At 40.6% G+C, this 22740-nt stretch overlaps 1 protein-coding gene and 1 long non-coding RNA gene across 2 annotated transcripts in view; both read left to right on the forward strand.

The window, feature by feature from the left end:
• Window positions 1-19860, forward strand: part of LOC116037122 (glutaredoxin domain-containing cysteine-rich protein 2) — a 30586-nt gene extending 10726 nt beyond the window's left edge. Inside the window, exons 2-6 of the mRNA XM_031280926.2 lie at window positions 7690-7842; window positions 8228-8411; window positions 13392-13501; window positions 15556-15783; window positions 18724-19860. Coding sequence (XP_031136786.1) covers window positions 7786-7842; window positions 8228-8411; window positions 13392-13501; window positions 15556-15783; window positions 18724-18897 — 753 coding nt within the window. The 5' untranslated portion in view covers window positions 7690-7785 and the 3' untranslated portion in view covers window positions 18898-19860. The remainder of the gene's footprint in view (window positions 1-7689; window positions 7843-8227; window positions 8412-13391; window positions 13502-15555; window positions 15784-18723) is intronic.
• Window positions 19861-20807: 947 nt separating this feature from the next.
• Window positions 20808-21468, forward strand: LOC116037085. The gene is made up of 2 exons (XR_004101785.2): window positions 20808-20965; window positions 21008-21468. It is a non-coding gene; the product is annotated as an uncharacterized LOC116037085 (long non-coding RNA).
• Window positions 21469-22740: the final 1272 nt, after the last annotated feature.

Here is a 22740-nt window from a genome sequence, read left to right on the forward strand (position 1 = left end):
TGTTTTTGTTATCATAACACAAACATCTCGAACAATGCTAACTTTGCATTAAAAGTGTCATAATTTACCGAATGACTCTTAATGACAACAGCCATGAACATTCAAAAAGACACCTTCATATTCATGACAGGTGTCATTTCATAGTTATGACAGTGTCATGTCAGTCTTATCCACACCCCTTCAAATAAAGTGTTACCAAACAATTTAGAGAGGAGAAGCCTGCACTCATCATGCTCCTACCTGGTTCGTGGATACAGCATAAAAGAGAGTTTTGATTCTAATTTACTCATCCACAACAGTTAGCATGTAGGGTTTAATTCAGGCCACCTGGGGAATATATTTATATTTAGGTTTAAATGTGCAGCTCAATGAGGCTTGTCTTTGCACAATTGGGTCCAAATGCATTATCAAACAGCATGGTGAAAAACAAAACTATTATTGCTCAGTTTCGATCTGTACCATCAGAGCGCTGAAAATGGATTAGATGAAGATCTATAGCGAGTAGAGAGCATTTACTATACCTGAGCAATGGAGCTCATATTGCGTATTGTATTTAGGGAGGATAATGGGAATGATGAACTGTTAATGTGGAGAGACAGATTTACAGTGATAATCATTTAAACCGAAAGCAGCCAGAATCCTGACACATTAAACGATTCCTTCACTGTGATGCACCCAAAACAATTTTTCGCTTGAGTGACCGTACTTGCTGGTTCTGCAATCTGATTAAGCTGACTCTTGGTCAGGGAAGAGACGAGAGGGGGTCTCTGTCTTATCGCAGTACTCTTTCTCTCTCTCTCTCTTTTTAAACCATCCGTTCAATCTCAGGTTAATAACAGTCATCTGTAAGGATAATTGTAAGATTGATCTTGAGATGCATGGGGCTAATGGCATCAATTTGTTCGATTAGTGTTTGTTCTATAAAATGGCCCCTTGGAGATACAGGAAAGTTGCCACTGCCATCAGCAGTTTCAAAAAACAGTATAGATAATAACACTTTTGAAATCTCTTTATATTGAATAACGAAAATGCTGTATGTATGCATTTATGGATTGAGCATTGCATACATATTCACAGAGGCACTCACAAACAAAAAAACAGATGCACACCAACTGACATACACACACACACACACACACACACACACACACACACACACACACACACACACACACACCAAGGTCCAACACATGATGCCAGGTTGTGACCTGACATTGACTCAGGAGAAAGTGATGCAGACTTTAGTGCTCATAGATGTGATTGAAATCTTAAATTAGTCTCCGAACTGGTGATAAAATTATGCCTAAAAGGATGCTGACAACATGAATCATACCCTATTAGCCTTTATTAATTCAATTTCAATTCAATTCAATTTTATTTATAGTATCAAATCATAACAAGAGATATCTCGAGACACTTTACAGATAGAGTAGGTCTAGACCAAACTCTGTACTTTACGAAGCCCCAACTATTACAGTGGTTGCCTCAAGAGCAAGCATTAGCAGTAGCTATTGCGACAGTGGCAAGGAAAAACTCCCTTTTTTTGTTAGGAAGAAACCTCGGACAGACCCAGACTCTTGGTAGGCGGTGTCTGACGGCACCAGTTGGGGGAGTGGTGAATGGTGGCAATAATAGTCATAATAAAGATAGTGAAGCAGTGATCACAATGGTAGTCATAGTAGTTCATGTCATAGTAGGGCACAGCAGGGCGTTACGGGGTGTAGTGTGGCACAGCAGCCTGGGTGGACGCGGTTGGACGCGGCAGGACGCAGTCGGACACTGCGGGGAAACGCAGAGCGTAGCAGGGTGTAGTAAGTCCATAGCGTCAGCTGCACCCAGGACCCCGGTGTAGGTGCCACCCAATTCCAAGGCGATGTTCTGGGTGAAGAAGAAGCAAAGGGACTCCGGGGAGAAAACTCCCCAGAGCTAGGTTAGTAACAGGCATTTCTGGGACTAAGATGCACACAAAAGGAGACAAGTGAAAAGAGAGAAGAGGGAGCGGCTCATTGTGTCCTTGGAAGGAGCTTCCCACAGCAGTCTAGAGTTATAATAGCATAACTAAGAGAGGCAGGCTAAAGAGAGGGGCCCTGGACCGGGCTCGTACTCTCCCCTGCCGGAACGGGCTTGTACTTCCTGCCTCCCTCTACTCTACTCTACTATGCTGCAACTCCTCACTCCCTAACTATAAGCTTTATCAAAGATGATGGTTTTCAGTTTATTCTTAAATGTGGCGACGGTGTCAGCCCCCCGAACCCAAGTTGGGAGCTGGTTCCACAGGAGAGGAGCCTGGTAGCTGAAGGCTCTGGCTCCGATTCTACTTTTAGAGACTCTAGGAACCACAAGTAGCTCTGAGTTCTGGGAGCGCAGTGCTCTAGTGGGACAATAAGGTACTAAAAGCTCTTCTATGTATGATGGTGCTTGACCATTTAGTGCTTTGTAGGTCAGGAGAAGGATTTTAAATTCAATCCTGGATTTTACAGGAAGCCAATGCAGAGAAGCTAATACAGGAGAAATGTGATCTCTTTTGTTAGTTCTTGTCAGAACACGTGCTGCAGCATTCTGGATCAGCTGGAGGGTCTTGAGGGACTTATTTGAGCAGCCTGATAGTAAAGAATTACAGTAGTCCAGCCGGGAAGTTACGAATGCATGGACTAGTTTTTCAGCATCGTTTTGAGACAGGATGTTCCTGATTTTGGCAATGTTACGAAGATGGAAAAAGGCTGTTCTTGAGGTTTGTTTTAAGTGGGCGTTAAAGGATAGATCCTGGTCAAAAATGACTCCTAGATTTCTGACAGTAGTGCTGGAGGCCAGGGCAATACCATCTAGGGTAGCTATATATTTAGATAATGAAGTTCGGTGGTGCTTGGGTCCCAGCACAATAACTTCCGTTTTGTTTGAGTTCAACATCAGAAAATTGTGGGTCATCCAGGATTTTATATCTTTAATGCACGCTTGAAGTTTAGCTAACTGACCGCTTTCGTCTGGCTTGATTGACAGATATAATTGGGTGTCGTCTGCGTAACAGTGAAAGTTAATTGAGTGTTTCCTAATAATATTGCCTAGAGGAAGCATATATAAAGAGAATAGAATTGGTCCAAGCACTGAGCCTTGAGGAACGCCATGGCTAACTTTAGCGTATTTGGATGGTTTATCGTTAATATTAACAAATTGGGATCGCTCAGAAAAATAGGACTTAAACCAGCTTAGTGCGATTCCTTTAATGCCAACTAAATGTTCCAGTCTCTGTAAGAGGATGGTATGGTCAATAGTGTCGAATGCAGCACTAAGATCTAATAAGACAAGTACGGAGACAAGTCCTTTGTCAGCAGCAGTTAGAAGGTCGTTAGTGATTTTCACCAGTGCCGTCTCTGTGCTATGATGCATTCTAAATCCTGACTGAAAGTCTTCAAATAGACTATTTCTATGCAGAAAGTCACACAATTGATTAGCGACTACCTTCTCAAGGATTTTGGAGAGAAACGGGAGGTTAGATATAGGTCTATAGTTGGCTAAGACCTCAGGGTCGAGGGTGGGTTTTTTCAGAATAGGTTTTATCACAGCTACTTTAAAAGACTGCGGTACGTGACCCGTTAATAAGGACATATTGATCGTATCTAGTAATGTGGTGTTGACCACGGGTAGTGCTTCTTTAAGTAGCTTCGTTGGAATGGGGTCTAAGAGACAGGTAGTTGGCTTAGCTGAAGAGACCCTTAACATTAATTGTTGGAGGTCTAAAGGATAAAAGCCGTCTAAATAAGTATCAGGTCTTATCGTTCTCTCTAGCCCTCCTGCGCCCAATGGTGAGTCGTTGGAAGCTGTGGGCAGAAGGTGATGAATTTTTTCTCTAATTGTTATAATTTTATCATTAAAAAAAGGTCATGAAGTCATCACTGCTCAGAGCTATAGGAATAGATGGCTCAATAGAGCTGTGACTATCTGTCAGCCTGGCTACAGTGCTGAAAAGAAACCTTGGGTTGTTCTTATTTTCTTCTATTAGTGTTGAGTAATAGTCTGATCTGGCATTTCTGAGGGCCCTCCTATAATTTTTTAGACTATCTTGCCAATCCACACGAGATTCTTCCAGTTTGGTGGAACGCCATTTACTTTCAAGTTTTCGTGAGATTTGTTTTAATTTGCGAGTTTCTTAGAGTTATTAGAGTCAGATAGGAAAATTCTGGAAATGACAAAAAGCAAAATCAGAGACGTAAGCAATACTTTTATATGATGGGAATATTAAATAAGAAAAATCAAAGGCCTGTGATTAGACTATTATTGCTTTATTTGGAATATACATAACCAATCTCAATGACTATTTGGCACTTTTGGGCCAATTTGTAAAATTCTGGTTTTCCTCCTTTATACACACTTTCAATTCAGGGAGCTGCTCAGTAAACAGCATTTAAAGATCATAACATTGGGAGAGTGATTTACTCCTGATTCCATAATGTGTTTAACATAAAGACTTCACAACATGGGTCATGTGACTGTAATGTACAAGTTGTGAGTCCAAATTAATAATAAATTTGTAAATAACAAAATAATGGCTGAATTCTATTTAGCTGCTCCAGTTGAATGGGAATACTTGCTATCTCTGGTTTTGTCCTAAAATGTTCCCATGATTGGCCTAAAATATGCTTTGCTTTGCTTTAGGTTTATTAAATTACTTTTTACTAAAATGTTTGCAGGGAAAGTATGCTAATAAGAGACAGAACTTTCATAATTTCAGTATTAATCTGATGATTATTTACTGTGACTTGATTTGGCTCAAGCTAATAAAGTTATGACTAAAGGTATGTTAAATGCTCACATTTCTTTCAAGTCTGACAATTTTTATAAGCCATACTTAAAAAAAATGTGAACCTATCCTTTTATAGTACTGTACCACACCATGAGTCTTTGCCAGAGATGCTCACAAGTCTTTGAGCACGAGTCCAAGTCAAGTCTCAAGTCTCTCGTGCTCAGAACACCGCAAAGCTATATATAAGAAATTCAAAGCATGTAATATGTTATTATGACTCATTTATCTATTATCATACAGTATCAGCTTTGATTAGTTGTTTGGTATATAATCAGTGTAAACAGAATTAATAACTGACCTATTTTTCACTTACAGAGCACAACCACGTAATGTGTACTGCGTCCACAACTACTGACAGCCTAGAAACTACTGTAAGTCAACACATCCCCCAGACTCTCAAAGCCAGTGTTACATTAACTAAATAAAACTATAACGTTGCATGATCAACAATAAACCTGTAACCGTTTTGCAGCCGGCATTAATAATTAACATGGTGGCAGACAGCGGGACGTAAATGATTACGTAACGTTAAATCCCACCAAAAAGTTTGACAAACAAACAAACAAATGCTCATTCATCTTTTCATAACATCTAGCGAACGGCAGTCGGAGTCCTTCCTACGTCGTAGCTTAAAGTGCCCATATTATGAAAAAATCACTTTTTCTGGGATTTGGGGTGTTATGTTGTGTCTCTGGTGCTTCCACACACATACAAACTTTGAAATAAATCCATCCATGCTGTTTAGAGTGAGATACGGTTTCTGAATGTGTCCTGCCTTCAGTCTCTGGGTGAGCTGTTCAAAATCAGCACGGCTTGTGACGTCACAAGCCGAAACGAGCAGGCTAACCGCAACCATTAGCTCGTAGCATTAGCATGCTAACGCTATGGCTAACGCTAGCATGCTAACGCTAGCATGCTACCTCGTTCTCAATAGCAAAGCACTGCTACAACACACACAAGTTCACCATAATCTACAAAAGAACTACTTACATGTGCGCCCTCATTTAGAAGTCTCCCAGCTAATCCTGCCTTGTAACTGAGCAAAGTTGTAGAAACAGCCTTTCTTTTACTGTCTATGGAGCTAGCTAGCTGACATGATCTACATCTGAGCTACTGGGCATGTGCAGTGCAATCAAAGATAGTACAGAAGAAGAAGAAGAAAAGAGGTCTCACTCTGTAGCTAAAACAGAGACCAGCTGAAAAGAGGATCTGCAGCAGTGAGAGAGAGCACTGCAGTACAACACAAATATGGTGTTTTTTGAAAATTAAACCATGTACACCTATTCTGGTACAACCTTAAAATACAATTATGAACCTGAAAATGAGCATAATATGGCTGCTTTAAGCAAGAAGCAAGCTAACGTTAGATGGCCAATGCTGAGCTAAACCTGTTTGCTAACTTATCAGGGTGTGTTTTCAGGTGCCTGATAAAATGAGATGTGGTTGAGTCAGAATCCTTTATCTTGATACAACATATTTAGCATTCAGCGATTCTTTGGGCCTCGTTGTCTGGAGTTTTTGAAGCCAAAGCTTCTGATGAATGGCACTGCCGGTGTGGTCGACATGTTTGTTTGTTCTCTCTCACGTGTGGCCGCGCGCAGCAGATAGATACGTTATCTGTTACGTGTTACGTAGGTAGGTTAGGGGTTACGCAGGGAGGAAAATAACATTCAGCTCATCAGATGTTTCCTAAAAATAAAGATTGTTCACGAGTTCTGCGTCTTGAGGTCGAGTCTGAAGTCTTTTGAGGACAAGTCTCAAATCAAGTCTGAAGTCACTTTGTGTGCAACTCGAGTCCCCATCTCTGGTCTTTACTGTGTCTAATGCATGGTAACCCTTCCTATTACTAATAGGAATGTATTTAACTTTAATTACCCACTACTAGTGTGACTAATAGTAATAGTATTAGTCACACCTGTAGTGGGTAATTAAAGTTAAATACAAAATAAGGATACATAATTTACCACATAATTGAAGCCATTATACTAGACAGGAAAACACTTAGCACATGGTGATTTCGTTAAAACTCTAATTGTATGACTCATCATTTCAAGTCCTTAAACTGTAGGATTATGGGGAGGGGGGGGGGTAATTGTATACTTTCAAGGATTTACTTCAATTGAAATAATTAATTTTTAAATAATTTTAAAATAAGTTTAAATTTGTAATATATGAAATAGCTATGTGTGAAAACCACATTTTTTTGTTTTACCTGAGATCTATACTGTAACAGAGACTTATGTAGACTAGACTTGCAAAGAGACTGACTCAAACCTCACTGAGTCATGAAATAACACTATAAATCATGGAAGTTTTAGTGCTCAACGGTGAACATCCAGTACAGAAACAGACATATATACAAAGCAAAGAAGCACTCTAAAAGCAAGGTGTTATGTCAGTAATCATAGATATATTTTTGATAACGGTAAAGGTTTTCAGTATGACAGCAACAGACATCAAATGTCATGGTTACTTGTAAACACTGATGGACTCGGCTCCAATCCAATGACACAACTACTGTATCTAACAACTCCCACACACACTCAGCCTCACTCTCTTTCTTCCCCTTACACACACAAGCACACAATGCTCCACACAGGCTTCAACTACCTTCTATTCTGGTCATCATAATTATTTGATGACACAGCTTCTGGTTTCGCAACCATTTGTACACAGGATCTAGCTTTGAATAATTTAGCACAGGGAGCTAAAAAGGTGGTCCTTTAAAACAGCAGGTACATTCAAACTTAGGAGGCAGGACACACAGAGAGAGCTTCATCTCATCTAGTCATCCACCCACTCGTTATACGCAGCTCTTCAGTCAGGCTCTTCAATCAAGCTGTGTATCAATCCATTCTTTCATCCATACATACATTCTTTTATCTCACCAGGCACCACAGTGTCTAGCTGATGTCAACTCACCTCAGGTAAGGAGCTTTCTTGGATGGGTTGACAGTCTCTCGGCGCCCCCTTCTTAATCAGCCACCATGGAGGAATTCCAGAGAAAACTGAATCAACACTATGAAGGCACCAAGCCCAGAAAGGTGAGTTATTTACAGAACCACTTTCTTACAAATTCATGGCTTTTTGAAGTAAGTAAAAAGTGTTGAGCAAAAGACGTATTGAGGGCATTGCAAAGCATTCTTTTTAAATGATTTTTATGCAGTTTCTTTAATACCAGTGGCATGCTTTAGCACATAACTAGCTGAAGCTGGTGTGCTTGAAGATAGTTCTCAGGTTCTAATTGCATCTGATGTCAAACTGAATGAAGCAGGATGTTAGCTTGTATGTATGAGATGCTGCAAATGTTTGTATGCAGCCCTCTTGTCTTATCAAACAGCATTTTTTTCTACCCATGAATCTTCTTTTCTCTGCTAACAAGCTATGCAAATGGAGTAAAAACATGTCACCTTCAACTCCAAACCACAGGTGAGGTTCAAGCTGGCGTCGTCCTACAGCGGTCGGGTGTTAAAGCATGTGTATGAGGACGGTCAGGAGCTGGACAGTCCAGAGGAGAAATACCCTCACAGCTTCGTTCACCGCAAGATCCCTCCCAGCCACCTGGAGGTGGAGCAGCTCTGTGGGTTTGAGGATGCTCATGGGGACCAACCGGGTGGGTTTTTATGATTGTGTAACACACTACCACTGTGTATTACTTTATATGCACTGAGGTTTGTTTGTGTGAGCTGTAAGCTAGTAATCAAGGAGGTCAACAAGATTTTCACATTACATTTGTATATGGTACTCCAGCCTATATGTTAGAGTGGTTTCCTTGAAATTGTTTTGGCATGTTTTTGCTTTCATAGTAATATAATTGGTGTGCATGTTTGAGCCTCTGTTGTACAGTGTGTTTGTACTTGTGTGTGCACAGTAGAACTGCCAGTGTGCTTACAAACATGTCAAACACTAAGAGTTGCAGCAATGTTTGTGATGACGATGATGATGATGGGGAACATCTCAAGGCTACACAATTACAGGCCCAGATCATACTGTGATCGGTGTGGCATTTTTTTTTTCTGATGGAGAAGTAGAACATGCTGAGCTGAAACCACCACGTTTTTCTCAACCAGTTGTACAAACATATTGTCTCTGCAGTGATGATGCAGTTCACAATCTATTGCTAAAATAAAATATGGCTGATTTCTAAGAGCAAATGGTATTACAGTCCACTATTTTGGCCGTTAATATGCAATAAATTATATTTGGAATAGGATGAAATGCTGAAATTGAGTAATTGTTTGTATGCTTATGATATACGTACATATCTTGTGTATGCTTATGATAGTATACATTTCTACTGTAGTGAATGCATTATCAGAATTAGTGTAAAGTGTGCAGTTAGTAGAATAGTCTGACATTTTGGGGAAATGCGCAAATGTGCTTTGTTGCAGGGAGTTAGATGAGAATTGATACCACACTAGGGTGACCAGACGTCCCCGGTTTCGGTGACAGTCCCTGGTTTCGTTGACCTGTACCCGGCTGGAGCTGTCCCTGGAAATGTCCCCGGTTTTCACTGTGACTGACAAACCCGAAATTGGAATGAAAGAAAGAAAACATTGACCAAACGTGTAGTCGTGCACCCTACACACGCAGGCTCAAGACAGCCAGAGCAAGTGCTGCTCAGAGCTCAGAGATGTAGAATGCCCATATTTTACGATGCTAAAATTATTGTTTATTTACATAGTAGTACATATCTGGTGGGTTTAGCGAATGCAATTTCATGGACTTTTTATGTTTAAAAAAAGGATCTTACTCTTTAACAGACAGGCCGACCTACTTAGAAATCCTTTCCATAATGTTATCAGACACTTAGAATATTAATCTGAGCCTGTCAGTGGCAAAATGAGCACTTTTATGAACGTGAATACAAGCTGGACAATTGTCCTATTAACTTACTATACATTGTAGCTTGTTTCGCCGTTGCCGACTGCAGCAATCTCGTTTAATACTGGACCAATGTCAAAGGAAAATATTTCCTCAATAGTTTTAATTGTATCCAATAGGCTACTCAATGAGCTGTTGCAGAAACAAGCCCAGCCTGAAGCAATAAAGCAAAAGCTGTCAGATAAATGTAGTGCAGTAAACATTACAACATTTTCCTCTGAGGTGTAGTGGAGACCTTAAGTAGCAGCAGGGGCGATTCTAGGATCAGACCTTTAGGGGGGCTCAGCCCCTAATGAGAATGTGACACGGATATAGTGCATGCAAAAGTGTTAACCCCCTTGCTGTGACAAATGGTTTGCGAGAAAATTAAAGGAGAACTCCGGGCAATTTTTTCATTAATCTTGATCGCTATAAGTATGTGAGTACTGTCGATAGCAACAAAAAATAAGCTGAATCGGTGCTAGCAATATGGAGCTGCTGCAGCTAATGCCGAGAGCTCCCACTTAGCTAAAACGGCAGTTTTGGGGGCATATCATAAAGAGTGCCTTTGTTCCTCTTTAACAGACATGAAATGCAATTAAAATGTCTGTGCAACATGAACAGGGCCCTTACATGACAACAAGATGCGTTTTCAACTCAGACATTGTTTAAATTCACCTACCCTGTTAGCTGCTAGCTGCCGTCTGGGATGAGTGAGTGTGTTCAGCCAGGCTTCAGTAATAATCATCACGCAGCAGTTCTGTGTGTATTTGTAGCATATATATCCATTTTGTGTGCGATCCATCTGGCGTTGGTGAATAGTAGTCTCTGCAGTGGCGAACTGTGTATTAGTTGCCTTAGCCAGGCTAGCAGGCCCGACCAGCATCCTTCTACTTCCTTCCCGCCTTCCCCGCCTGCCGCGGCCGACAACAATCCACGGGCGCCCGCTGGTCTGGTGGATGTCCTCCAGAGGCGAAATTTTTGGGTTAGGGTTACTAGGACTGTAGTGGTTATGATCATATCTGTGACTATGTAACTACATGGAAACGGGCCAAATGATGCCTGTTTCTTGTACAGTAATAGCGTTACTGAAGGCTAGCTCTAGCTCCATAGTTACGTTACTCCAACCTTCTTCCCTTGTGAACACCTCCGCTCTTCACTCTTCACACACTATGCTCCGATCTGCACACTGCTGTTTACCTTTTCCTGCTACAACTGAATTCCCGCGGGACTTCAGCGCAAGACTACAGCCAGCCTTCTGTAATGCTGTTACTTTACAAGAAACAGGCATCATTTGGCCCGTTTCCATGTAGTTACATAGTCACTGATATTATCATAACCACTACAGTACTCAATTACTTATTTTTGAGGGGGAAATAAACTTTTTTCGCCGCAAAAGTTTCGCCGTGAAAGCATGAACTGTCCTCTGGAGGACATCCACCAGACCAGCAGGCGCCCGTGGATTGTTGTCGGCCGCGGCAGGCAGGGAAGGCGGGGAGGAAGTAGAAGGATGCCGGTCTGGCCTGCTAGCCCGGCTAACGCAACTAATACACAGTTTGCCACTGCTGAGACTACTATTCACCAACGCCAGATGGATCGCACACAAAATGGATATTTATGATACAAATACACAGAGAACTGCTGCTTGATGATTAATACCGAAGCCTGGGTGAACACACTCACTCATCCCAGACGGCAGCTAGAAGCTAACAGGGTAGGTGAATTTAAACAATGTCTGAGTTGAAAACGCATCTTGTTGTCATGTAAGGGCCCTGTTCATGTTGCACAGACATTTTAGTTGCATTTTGTGTCTGTTAAAGAGGCACAAAGGCACTCTTTATGATATGCCCCCAAAACTGCTGTTTTAGCTAAGTGGGAGCTCTCGGCATTAGCTGCAGCAGCTCCATATTGCTAGCACCGATTCGGCTCGTTTTTTTTTGCTATCGACAGTGCTCACATACTTATAACGATCAAGATTAACGTAAAAATTGCCCAGAGTTCTCCTTTAACATTGAACTTACATGAAATGTTATCATATTTGCATTCTGCATAAATCTCTGCAACAACACATGCATCAGTACAACAAGCGGTTCCCGGGTAATCCAGTTTTGAAATTGCAACAAAATTTCTACATGGTCTCCAACTTTGGGCACAAATTATAATGTATTCTCATGTAAACTATTTATGTCAGCACAGACATTTTTGTAAATTGCTTAGCCAGTGTATCCCACTATAATGGTTATTATATTGCCAGATTCCAGACAATCCCACTTACAAATATGAATATATATTTCTACTGGTATGCTTCCTAGTGACATTAATGCAAAAATATGAAGAAAAAACTATTCCACCTGTGTGTGCATGGTTAAAATTCTGAAGTGCAAAATAGTTCAGGCTACAGCACAAATATTTCCATCCATAGATAAGAATAACCAAGTCTAACCTCTAATTTCTTTTCAAAGTGCACCAGATTGATGCATTTAAACGTTAAAATAGACATTTTCTTACAGGGGAGCATGCCCATGGACCCCCCCTAGGGAGGCTTGTGCCCCAGTGCAGCTCTAGGTCTAGTGAGGGGCAGTGTCCCCATTTTAGGTTTTACAAAGATAAAAACATCACCTGTTTTGGAGGTATTTACGCTTCTGAGCTGAAAATGTCTCCGGATTTTGTCTCTTATACCACACTCATATCTGTACGGTAAAAATGAAGCAACAGCAAGCAGCCGCTTCACTTAGCTTAGCACAAAGACTGGAAACGGGGGGGAAACAGCTAGCCTGGCTTTGTCCAAAGGTAACAAAATCAGCCTACTAGCACTTCTAAAGCTCACTAATTAACATATCTAATGTGTTTAATCTCTACAGAAACTGAAGTGTAAAAATTACATTTAGCCCTCTGACAGGGGGTTATGTGTCAAGCAATTTCTTCTTCAGTAACTTCCTGTAGTCTGTGTTGGTTGCCCGGCGACTGGTCACGGAAATTTAAGTCTGCTCGTTTGAGTAAGTGTAAGTAGAATGTTAAAATGGAGGATTTTGGAAAAGCTAACCTGGGTGGTCACAGTTAGTCAGGTACTAATCTCGCAATGCCAGACCCAGTGCTGCGGAGTAAGGTCTTGCTCCTCCACACATACACTGAAAGAGAGAAGGAAAAAAAGAGTTGTTTGCATTTCTTTAAAACAATCACAATCGTCTTGGCCGGTGCTAAACTCTGGACTCAGCGACGGAGGCTCTCTATAATGGTCTCGGGAAGGAACTTTTGGTGAAACATTTGTACCCTGCAAAAAGAAAACGCCACATATAATATAAAATGAAGTTAACTATTTACACAATATAGTAACATGAGCTATTTAAATTAGCTGATTCCCTGAAAGAACCAAGCAAGCCTGCCTTGTTGCACGATCCAAATTTTCTTCAAAACTTGCCATTTTCAGCGCTTAGCTTGCTATCTCGAAGTTTGTTGTTGTTCCCTGAAACGAACTGAGTTTTGCAAGGCGAGGCACATCCGGCAGAACATCCGGTGATTATCCGGTAAATGAACTGTTGTTGATCCAGACTAGTCAGGTACAGACTGGTACCTTATGATTGGTCATTGTAGGCTGTTGTCTCAGAGTTAACCAAGACTTCAAAATGTGTAAGACATATGCACCGTTTGTGGATGAAACATAGACATGAATATCAAATCTCTTGTAGAAGTTCTCACTTTATCCTGACAACATGTTTTGTTCTGTACCCAGGTGTCTATCCTCCAACAGGGCTCATTGCCCAGAGAATAAATGTGTACAGAGGAATGGGAAGCTACAAGCCTGCTGCAGGCCAGACTGAGGAAGCAGAGGGAGATGCCAAAGTAAGCCATGCTGCTCGCTGGTATTGATTTTATAAGTTTTGATCTTCAACAAGATCAGCTAAGATTAGATTTCGCACTAGCAGTGTCAGTTTGGGCTGTCTAAATGTCAAGTACTGACAGTTTTTCTTGTCTGAATTCATTCTCGAGTGCAGTTTAAATGAACTGGAATTGAAAATGTTTAGATTATGATGAATGTTAATTTAAATGTCCAACATGGCAACAGTTTATCTTAAAAAAACAACAGTTTGGTAATAGAGATTGTTAAGTAACACCAGAAACATTGTCATCTCAACATATGTACTTATTTATGGATGTGATATGTACAATTATTTTCTGCTATTTCAAACAACACCTACAGTACAGAAAAAGTTGGTTAACACCTTAAAATTATGATTAAGTGTTTATGACACCCTTTGAATGAATAAGTTACTAATTTTGGAACATGATCACTATGCAGCATCTCTTTGGATATACTTACATAAAGGGAACTATATTAAGAAAGTATCACAACTCCTTGGACATTTTGTTATCTATTTTTTTAAACCCCACAGAGCACAGAGAAGTCTACATATGCTGAAAAGCAAACTGACACACCAAAATAAACACATACACAATTACCAGCCAACGCAGTCATTTGACAATGAATTCATACATCTTTAGAACAGAACAAGCAATCAAGACTTAAAATAGAAAATGAGAAGAATCCTTGGGTAATTAAAGCACCAACTGCATGCTGTTCTGTAAAAATTGTACAACAATTAAAGTGGAACAAATACTATACAAAACAGCTACAACATTGCTCATCTGAAAGGGAAAACGCCACAGTTACCGAGCTGCTGTGGCGGTGGCTTCATTAGTGCAGCAGGCTGAGAGGGAGGTCAGCTACATCGCCTGCTGGCTTTAGTGTCAGTTTCATTCTTTTATCCTCTAAACAAAGGCACGCTTGGCCCTGGTGACCAAGGCCAGTATTTACCACATTTATCAGTTTAAAACAGCAATTTGGATTTAGTTTATTCTTTTTAGGGCATTATTGAAAGGATGGCACAGTGGTCCTGGAGGAGCTATTGTAACCACGATGAAAGGACAGGTTTTAGGGATAGTCGCACATTCATCGCCACGATACAAAAATGCAACCTAATGTCTCAGATCATTTTGAAAAGTTCCAAAACACTATGGCCAAGAAATGAGTTGGTAAAGTCATAAATGCCAGGGATTAGCAAATGAATCACTAAGTCAAAGACAATCAACAATGCAGTCCTGCCGATATGTAGTTAAAAGCTGATACATTTTTCCCATAAACATGATTTTTTTCTGATTCACTTTCCCCATAGACAATGTTAATTGACTTAATGTTGGAGCACTTCTACAGCATGGATCGGCATTAACTCTTCCAGTTAAATCACTAGTGTAAGAGGTAAACAAACTGTGATTAAAAAAAAATCTGGTTCATAGAAAGTTAAAGGTACAAGGCTGTGTACATAAAAACTGTGAGACTGTAGAAGTTAAAGGACAATTCCGGCGCAAAACGAACCTAGGGGTTATTAACAGATGTGTACCCACTCTGTCGCTTAAAATTCTTACCAGTGATATATACGTTTCATCTCTGGACCAACTTGGTTGTTTTGTTCCCATGGACAACTAAATGTAGATTACATAGATCCAGTTAAATGCAATAAATGGTTTGCTAGTATTCAAGATCAAGTCTTTCCCTCCAGACTCTTGATAGTCATACAGTAGGAAATCTATGTTAAAAAAGGTATGTATTTTCCAATTTCTCCACCACCAGAAGCCAGAACACAGCTACAAAGTATGTTGTGTTTTACACAAGGGGCGTGACTCTTCAGCTGCATTCAACTAGAGAACCTCTTCTCACCCACACATAAAGCCCACAGCTAAATGTGGGCACGCTCTCTCAGTTGCAGGAATGGAATCTGGGCATTGTGGGAAATATCTAACACAAATCTAGGCTAATTAAAATGCTTAATTTTGGGATGCACCAGCTGTTGTTAATATTAACTGACGTAGGATTATCTGACACGTGCTGTTTTCTTCAGTCTTCAGTGTTGGACTTTGGTAAGATAATCATCTACACCAGCAATCTGCGCATCATCAGAGCACCACCGAGGAAGCCTGAAGCGTTGCGGCACCACACAGTGCCCCCTGTGGACTTGGATGGATACCCAAAAGCCAGGGAGAGGGGGAGCAGGAGGAGGGCTGAAACTCTTTGTACACAGGATGGGGAAGAGAAGGAGGAGAAACATATTAGTGACACAGAGACCAAGGTAATGATCCTTGGCCAAATTATTCTCTCTAGTATGGTGCGTTTTTAACACCTTGCTCCTGTTTCTTGGTATTCTCTGTCTCAGTCTCCGTCACCATATCCTCCCCTTCCTCCCCGCTCTCTCTATCTCTGCATATGTCTACAGCTATCCGTTCTTCACTTTATCTGTGCTTTCAAGAGCATAACTGCAGGATTGTCTGTGCAGCCATATTGTTGCAATTTGAAGAGACTGTTCTCCCCCGAAAAACGCCAACATAAATCGTTTATTCAAGCAATTCACTCATAGTAGTTTACGGAACAAACGAAAAAAAACGGAACTATGTCACGTTCTGCGTCACGTGCGTAACCGGAAGTGAAATAACGTAACAGATTTTAACCAAACGGCAACCTCCGGTGCTAAAAAGTGCCAAAAACAGCAGTTCATCGAGTGGCCACTTGAGGCTGGCTCCAAAAGGCCCAACTTTACCGCAGAATTAAACTTGTTTAGAGCCTGGTACAAAAAAATGGTTTTGGTCTCTATAGCTGAGTTCACCTTTCATAACTCCTCATTTAAATTATATCCAGGCTTAAAGTTCCGCTTTTAGTAACAGGTGGCTGCCGTCACAGGAGGCGAGAATAGACTGTAGGTTTCATTGGGCCTGCCTCAGTTCCATTCCCGCTTCACCTCTCTGCCCTTTTGGATTAGCCGTTAGCCGACGTCAGGCACTGCCAAACCACTATCTTTTTTCTAAACTTAACTACGTAGTTTTGTTGCCTAAATGTTGCAAAAAAACGTTGAAATCTTAATGATGTGTCTAAGACCGCAACTGTTACATTCTCTGGTTTAGTTATGGGGACGCAAAATGCTCCTGTGGGTGGTATTTCCTGCCACCACTAAGAGCGCTACTTTATAAAACGCTTCTATGGGTCGTATTAGATGGTAGGAATAAACAACCTATATCGTTTTATGGTTTGGAGGACTTGTTGAATTTGAAACTGTTCACAGATGGGTGTTTATTCTCATCCTACAATCTCCTCTGGTTCCTTGTAACTGCCACCTCATTTCCCTGCTTCTCTTTTCTTTTGCTGTTGCCCCCTCCCGCTGCAACAACTGCCACCCCATTGTCCTAGTGTTATCTGTCAACTGTGAACACATACTGATGAGTCCACAGTTTTACTCTGCCCTTGCAGCATTTGCTTGCCACTTGCCAGCCCGCAAGGATACCCAGCTCGCTATTATCCCCTCCCGTTCACTTCCTTGGCTGATTACTGTTCTCTTCCCCTCACTCCCTCCATTCTTTTCTCACCTTTCTCGTTATTTTCTTATTTTCTCTGCCTCTAGATGAAAAAAAGTTCATTCTCAGCTTTTTTCCCATTATTTGGCAATCTCACTCCTCTTTGTTACTTTCTTTACTTTATCATCTTTGCCTTTGTTGCCCAAACTCCAAAGTAGTTAATGTTTCACTGTTTTTGTTTCTTTATTTCTACAGACTTAGATTCATACATAGTAGGAGCAATTTTGCAACTGTTTACCCAGTCTGGACTTAGATTTCATAACAGCTGATCTTCACAATGAAATGTGTGACTATATCATTAAACCCTACTTGCAGCGTAGGTTTAGATGCACCGAAACTCTACACTAAGGCAAACCAGTATTCATTAAAAGAAAAAGCTTGTGTGCAGTGAAATGTTGCGAGGGTTGAACACTTTCACCTGCTGTTTGTGGTGCATTTCAGTCAATGGTGGTCCAATGGTTACTAATTATCTGATTAAAGGTGTAACCAGTAGTCGTAAAGGAGCTGTACTTGATATTCAGAGCATTTAGTTTGTGGCCCTTCAATTCTTAAATACACTTTTCTAGTGGTTTACGACATCCATTAGTGTGTAAAGATTTACACAGATTTAAACTTCTGTTTGTATCCACCCCTTGTGTCATCAATAATCTACAGGCAGCTGCTTGTTATTATAAATTTAGTTGTAATGATCAGCTGGCTGTATAAATGACCGGGTGGCTGTACATTATCCTGCAACACAGCTATTTATCAAAGGCGTTTAATTATAAATATTAAAATGCTCATATTATGCTTTTTGGCTTTTTCCCTTTCCTTTATTGTTATATATTTTTTGTGTACGTTATAGGTTTACAAAGTGAAAAAGCCCAAAGTCCACCCCAAAGGGACTTACCATCTCCAACAGAAAACACTGTTCACAAACTGCTCCAAACAGCTCTATTGTAGTCCAGCCTTTACTTCCGGGACGAACGTGCGTCACTTTGTAACACACGTTATAATGCTCGCCTAGCTGCTAGCATGGCACGCCCTCATACTCTGCTTGTGACTGGCTAGTAGTCCTTACCTAGGTACTGCGCATGTGCGACTCCCAACAAAGATGGAACAGAAGTGAGATGTCTCACTCTGTAGCTAAAACACAGAGCTCAACACACAGGGTGAAAAGAGGAGCTGCAGCAATGTGCAGTACAACAAAAATATGGTGTTTTTTGAAAATTAAACCATGTAAACCTATTCTGATATAACCTCTAAATACAATTATGAACCTGAAAATGAGCATAATATGAGAACTTTAATGGAAAAATCCTCTGTCGTTAAGGTTGTTTAGTGTTTTCGTTATTTATGAACTGGCTAAAGGTGTTGCAAGTTAATCAGCTTTGAAACTGTTGCAGTGTAATCATTTGTAATTTATGTTAATGTAAAATGGTGGTTTATTATAGATTATTGATGCATTTGACTCTACATTTAAATATACATACAGCAATTGTTAAGATATGGCTGAAAAAAAAACTTTCAGTTCTTCTACTTTTCAATTCAATCTCTATCCATATGTTGTTGTCTTGTCTTTCTCACCCATTCCAACCTCTTCCTCCCTTTCTTACCCTGTGCCTAACCTTACAGTTCCTCTTTTTCACCTCCTCTTCTCCCCTCTAATGTGTTTATTCTGTCTCCAGGAGGCCGACAGCTGCCAACATTGTGGTGGTTCGGGCTGCGCTCCCTGCTCTCTGTGTCATGGTAGCAAGCTGTCCATGCTGGCGAACCGCTTCAATGAGTCCATCAGTGATCTGCGTTGCCAAGCCTGCTACCCCCATGGTCTGGAGAAGTGCCAGTCCTGTTCCAGCAAATAGCACTGTTTGGCTGACACCCATGTGAGAGAGAGAGAGAGAGAGAGAGAGAGAGAGAGAGAGAGAGAGAGAGAGGGGCTGTGAGTGTACTCTCCATGTGCTATGGGTTTTAGCACAATTGTCTCAGCGGCAATATTGCTCTAATCCAAAGTGTTCTTGGTGGGGTGTTTCGAAGCACTACTAGGAAACATAAGCCATCATTGGAAAGGGGAATTATGAATTGTGCAGCTGGCACAAAATCATAAAATACAATTACTGTGTGCAGTGTACATGGTTTGCGATAACACAAACACATAATCACCTCATTGTTGTCACATTATTTTGCATCTGCACCCTTCTTCCTGATAAAACCGGGTTCCACAACAGAGTTATCAGTTTAATTAAAATGATGCAAACATGTTTGCTTTGTATTTCATATAATGGAAAGGCTGCCCTGTTCCTATCTCCTCTCTCTATTCACCAGAGAGAATAACACCGTTTATATCCCAACATGATGTACTGTATGAGGGTAACTGATGCCTTCTTCTTCTTTCAAAAATGGGGAAAAAGCGACTGGGAGATAAATGTTTCAGATGGAAGGAGAGAATATGAACTGAGGTGAGAGTGAGTAAGTCATAGGAGACAGTTGCATGGTAACAACATTAATCTATTTTGATCAATGATTAAAGTGCACAATCAAACAATGCTGAAATGCACTCCTGCTTTAAGGACGGTAATAGGATGACACAGAATGTGTTCATAGCATTTTGAATTTAAGCTACTGTAATAAATGAGTAAAGAATATGCAAAAACACAAAAAGCCACATTTTAAGTAAAAAATATTGACTTTGGGTGGAGTATCACTTTAAGATGAGATAGAGATAAGAAAAGTGTCGTTACGTGTCGTAACTCTTTCTGACGCCCCCACCACTAGCCTGGTTAGCACAGATCCTGGAGGTAACCGGCTCCATCTAGCCTACTGCTCCCAATAAGTGACAAAATAACGCCAACATTTTCCTATTTACATGTTGTGATTTGTATAGTCACAGCGTGTATAAATAACAAGGTCACATGACACACAGCCATCTTCTAACCGTATACATACTGGGAACTATATTCTCAGAAGGCGAAGCACTGCTACTAGTGATTAGCGCAACACCTGAAAAGCACCATTGTTATTACTCTGCTCATCACCACGGGGCTTCTCAGGTGCTGCGAGCAAATCACTTCGCCCAAGTAGCAGAAGTTGCAGTGCTTCGCCTTCTGAGAATATAGTTCCCATTTTGTATAGACCCTTTGCACGTGACATCACGCTCCACTCGCACAAATTATGAACGCCATGACGGACGGCGGAAGACCTATGCTGTAGACGGACGGCAAGCTAAACACGTACGTTTTCGTTCATGTTTGTGTTCTCACATGCACAATCTGCAGAGTAATCCTCACCAACACAAGCATGTGTATGTATTGCTTTTCTGTTTTAAATGAGTGATAAATAAAATTATACTCAACCAGCTAGCTAGCTGCCGTGCTAACCAGCTGTTCCTGCTAACAGGTCCAACCCGATGATTACCCACATAACTAACATCGGTTATTCACGACCTAGCTACATATCCAAAAAAGAAAGCTGTTCCCTTGATCATTTAACTTAACACACATACAAAATAAAATATTGGTTAAATTAAAGATGACATGGCATGGAAACTAGCTTCAAAAAGGCCAAAAAAACAAGTTAAATGCGGGTCTGCGGAGCTCCTACCCCGGCTAGCTGACGAGCTAGCTACAGCTAGCTTTGGACTGCTCACTAGCAGTTATTTTGTCACTTTTTGGGAGCAGTAGGCTAGATGGAGCCAGTTACCTCCAGGATCTGGGCTAAACTAGACTAGCGGTGGGTGCGCCAGACAGAGTTACGACACGCACGGAGATGTGAAGGGTATGTATGGACTTATCTAACTCTGGGGGATATGATGAACAAGCTAAAGTCCCAATAAGTCGGCGTGTTCCTTTAAATAAATGACAATAGTAGGCCCGCTCAGGAGGTTAAATGGTGGCAATTACAATGTTGTTGTTTTTAAATTAGTCTCATTCTCAGGTTATTGCCATACAAATTATTTTCAAAGCTTTACCCACACAGTATATGAATGAAATAAAACTCCTAATTTTTATTGTGTCCAACTGCTGTTTGAAAGTTGTGCTATATTTATTTTGTATTAGATTAATAACACAACAGGATTATCATAACAACACCCCTGACTGATATTATTTAATTATTAAAATGTAACAAATGTAGTCTATAAAGATAACGAAGGTCATAGATGATCATCATGTTTTCTTGCAGTGTGCATGAGACAAGGATTCATTCTCTTGCTATCACATCAAAAGTATTTGATATGTACGGCTGTAATCCGGCAAAAATGTAAATGCTCCCTGTAGTCGAAGCACCATCATAATTCAAATGGCAACGTCTATGACTGTAATGTGTGAAAGTCATTCCTTAAATGTTTGATGTTTTCACGCTGGGTTAGGAATGTTTGTTTGTGTGTTCCCAGCTTTAAAAAAAAAATGAAACATTACAATAAAAACAAATGCAACACACTGCATAATTCCTAGTCATTACATTTTTGTCATTATAACTGCAATCAACCACAATGTTTTGTGCCATTCCGGGATGATTTAACTGGAAAGGAAACACAAAAATATCGCCTCAATAGCAATCACCTTCATGCAATTATGCATTTTGTCTCTGACGGCGACAGCATCTTCCAGGATTACATTAACCCATTACAAGATAACATAAATTCTCCCTGTAAGGTTTAAACATTAGATAGTAATGTTAAACACATCATTTTTGCATTTGACTTCCGTTTGTAGATGGGTGAGTTACCAGTTTTCATTTTTTTCAAAACAATACAGATAATAAAGCCCTTCTAATATGACTACTTGCTCCATAATCAGATATGAACTGCACTGAGCCACAGGATGTTTTTCAGTGGCTGCTGAAATTGCATTTCTTTCAAAACTATCCTTATGCTGCAAGGCAGAGATGATCAATCAAAATCAGTACTAGCAGTTGAAAGCACTGACCAAATCCTCTAAGGTGTCAGGGACCCAAAGTCACGCCAGAACAAGCACCCCCGGACCATTACAGCCCACTATCCCTGCCCCTATACCTATCTTTCTGCTGGCATTTCCATTATTTTTTCTTATTATGTTAGATAGCCTCACACTCTGTTAAAGAGCAGACTGTATGTCTTATCAGCAGCCTGGCCAAAAGCCCCATCAGTAATCAAATGCTTGCTATTTCTGGGATGAGAGAAACCTCTCTCTCTGTCACTAGTCTGCTAAAAAATCTGCCACCCGTACTGTCAAAACTGAGCTTTGTCATTTCAGCTCCCATTCTCACTTAGTATTCCACAAGGGAGCCAGAGCAAGGCGAAACTGGGTCACAGAACTGTTCTTGGCCTCCTCTGTCCCATGGGATCTACAGTGATAAGAGAGCAGGTAAAAGCACACAAGTGTTTACTCTGGCTTCATAGTGCTTCAGAAAGGGGAATTCAGACAGAATTGCTGGAGCATGAAGACCACACACTTTGTTGTTCCTATTCCGAAGCTTTATTTAGGCCAGGAGCAGAGATTTAGTCTGATATCAGCTTTATTAGAAACAACAGGGCAATGTTTCAACACATCAGGCAAATGACAACATGACAAAGTGTATATGGGCACATAATTGGTTAAATCATGCTAATGTCATGGTCAACTAACTAACCCATTTCAATAAGAAAACAAATGTTGCAGAAAGAGAAATCCCCAAAAAACTGATACGAGAAAATAAGAAAATACTTAAATATATATTACAAAAACATTTTT

This window comes from Sander lucioperca, chromosome 13, assembly GCF_008315115.2.
Source record: "Sander lucioperca isolate FBNREF2018 chromosome 13, SLUC_FBN_1.2, whole genome shotgun sequence".
Lineage (NCBI taxonomy): Eukaryota > Metazoa > Chordata > Actinopteri > Perciformes > Percidae > Sander > Sander lucioperca.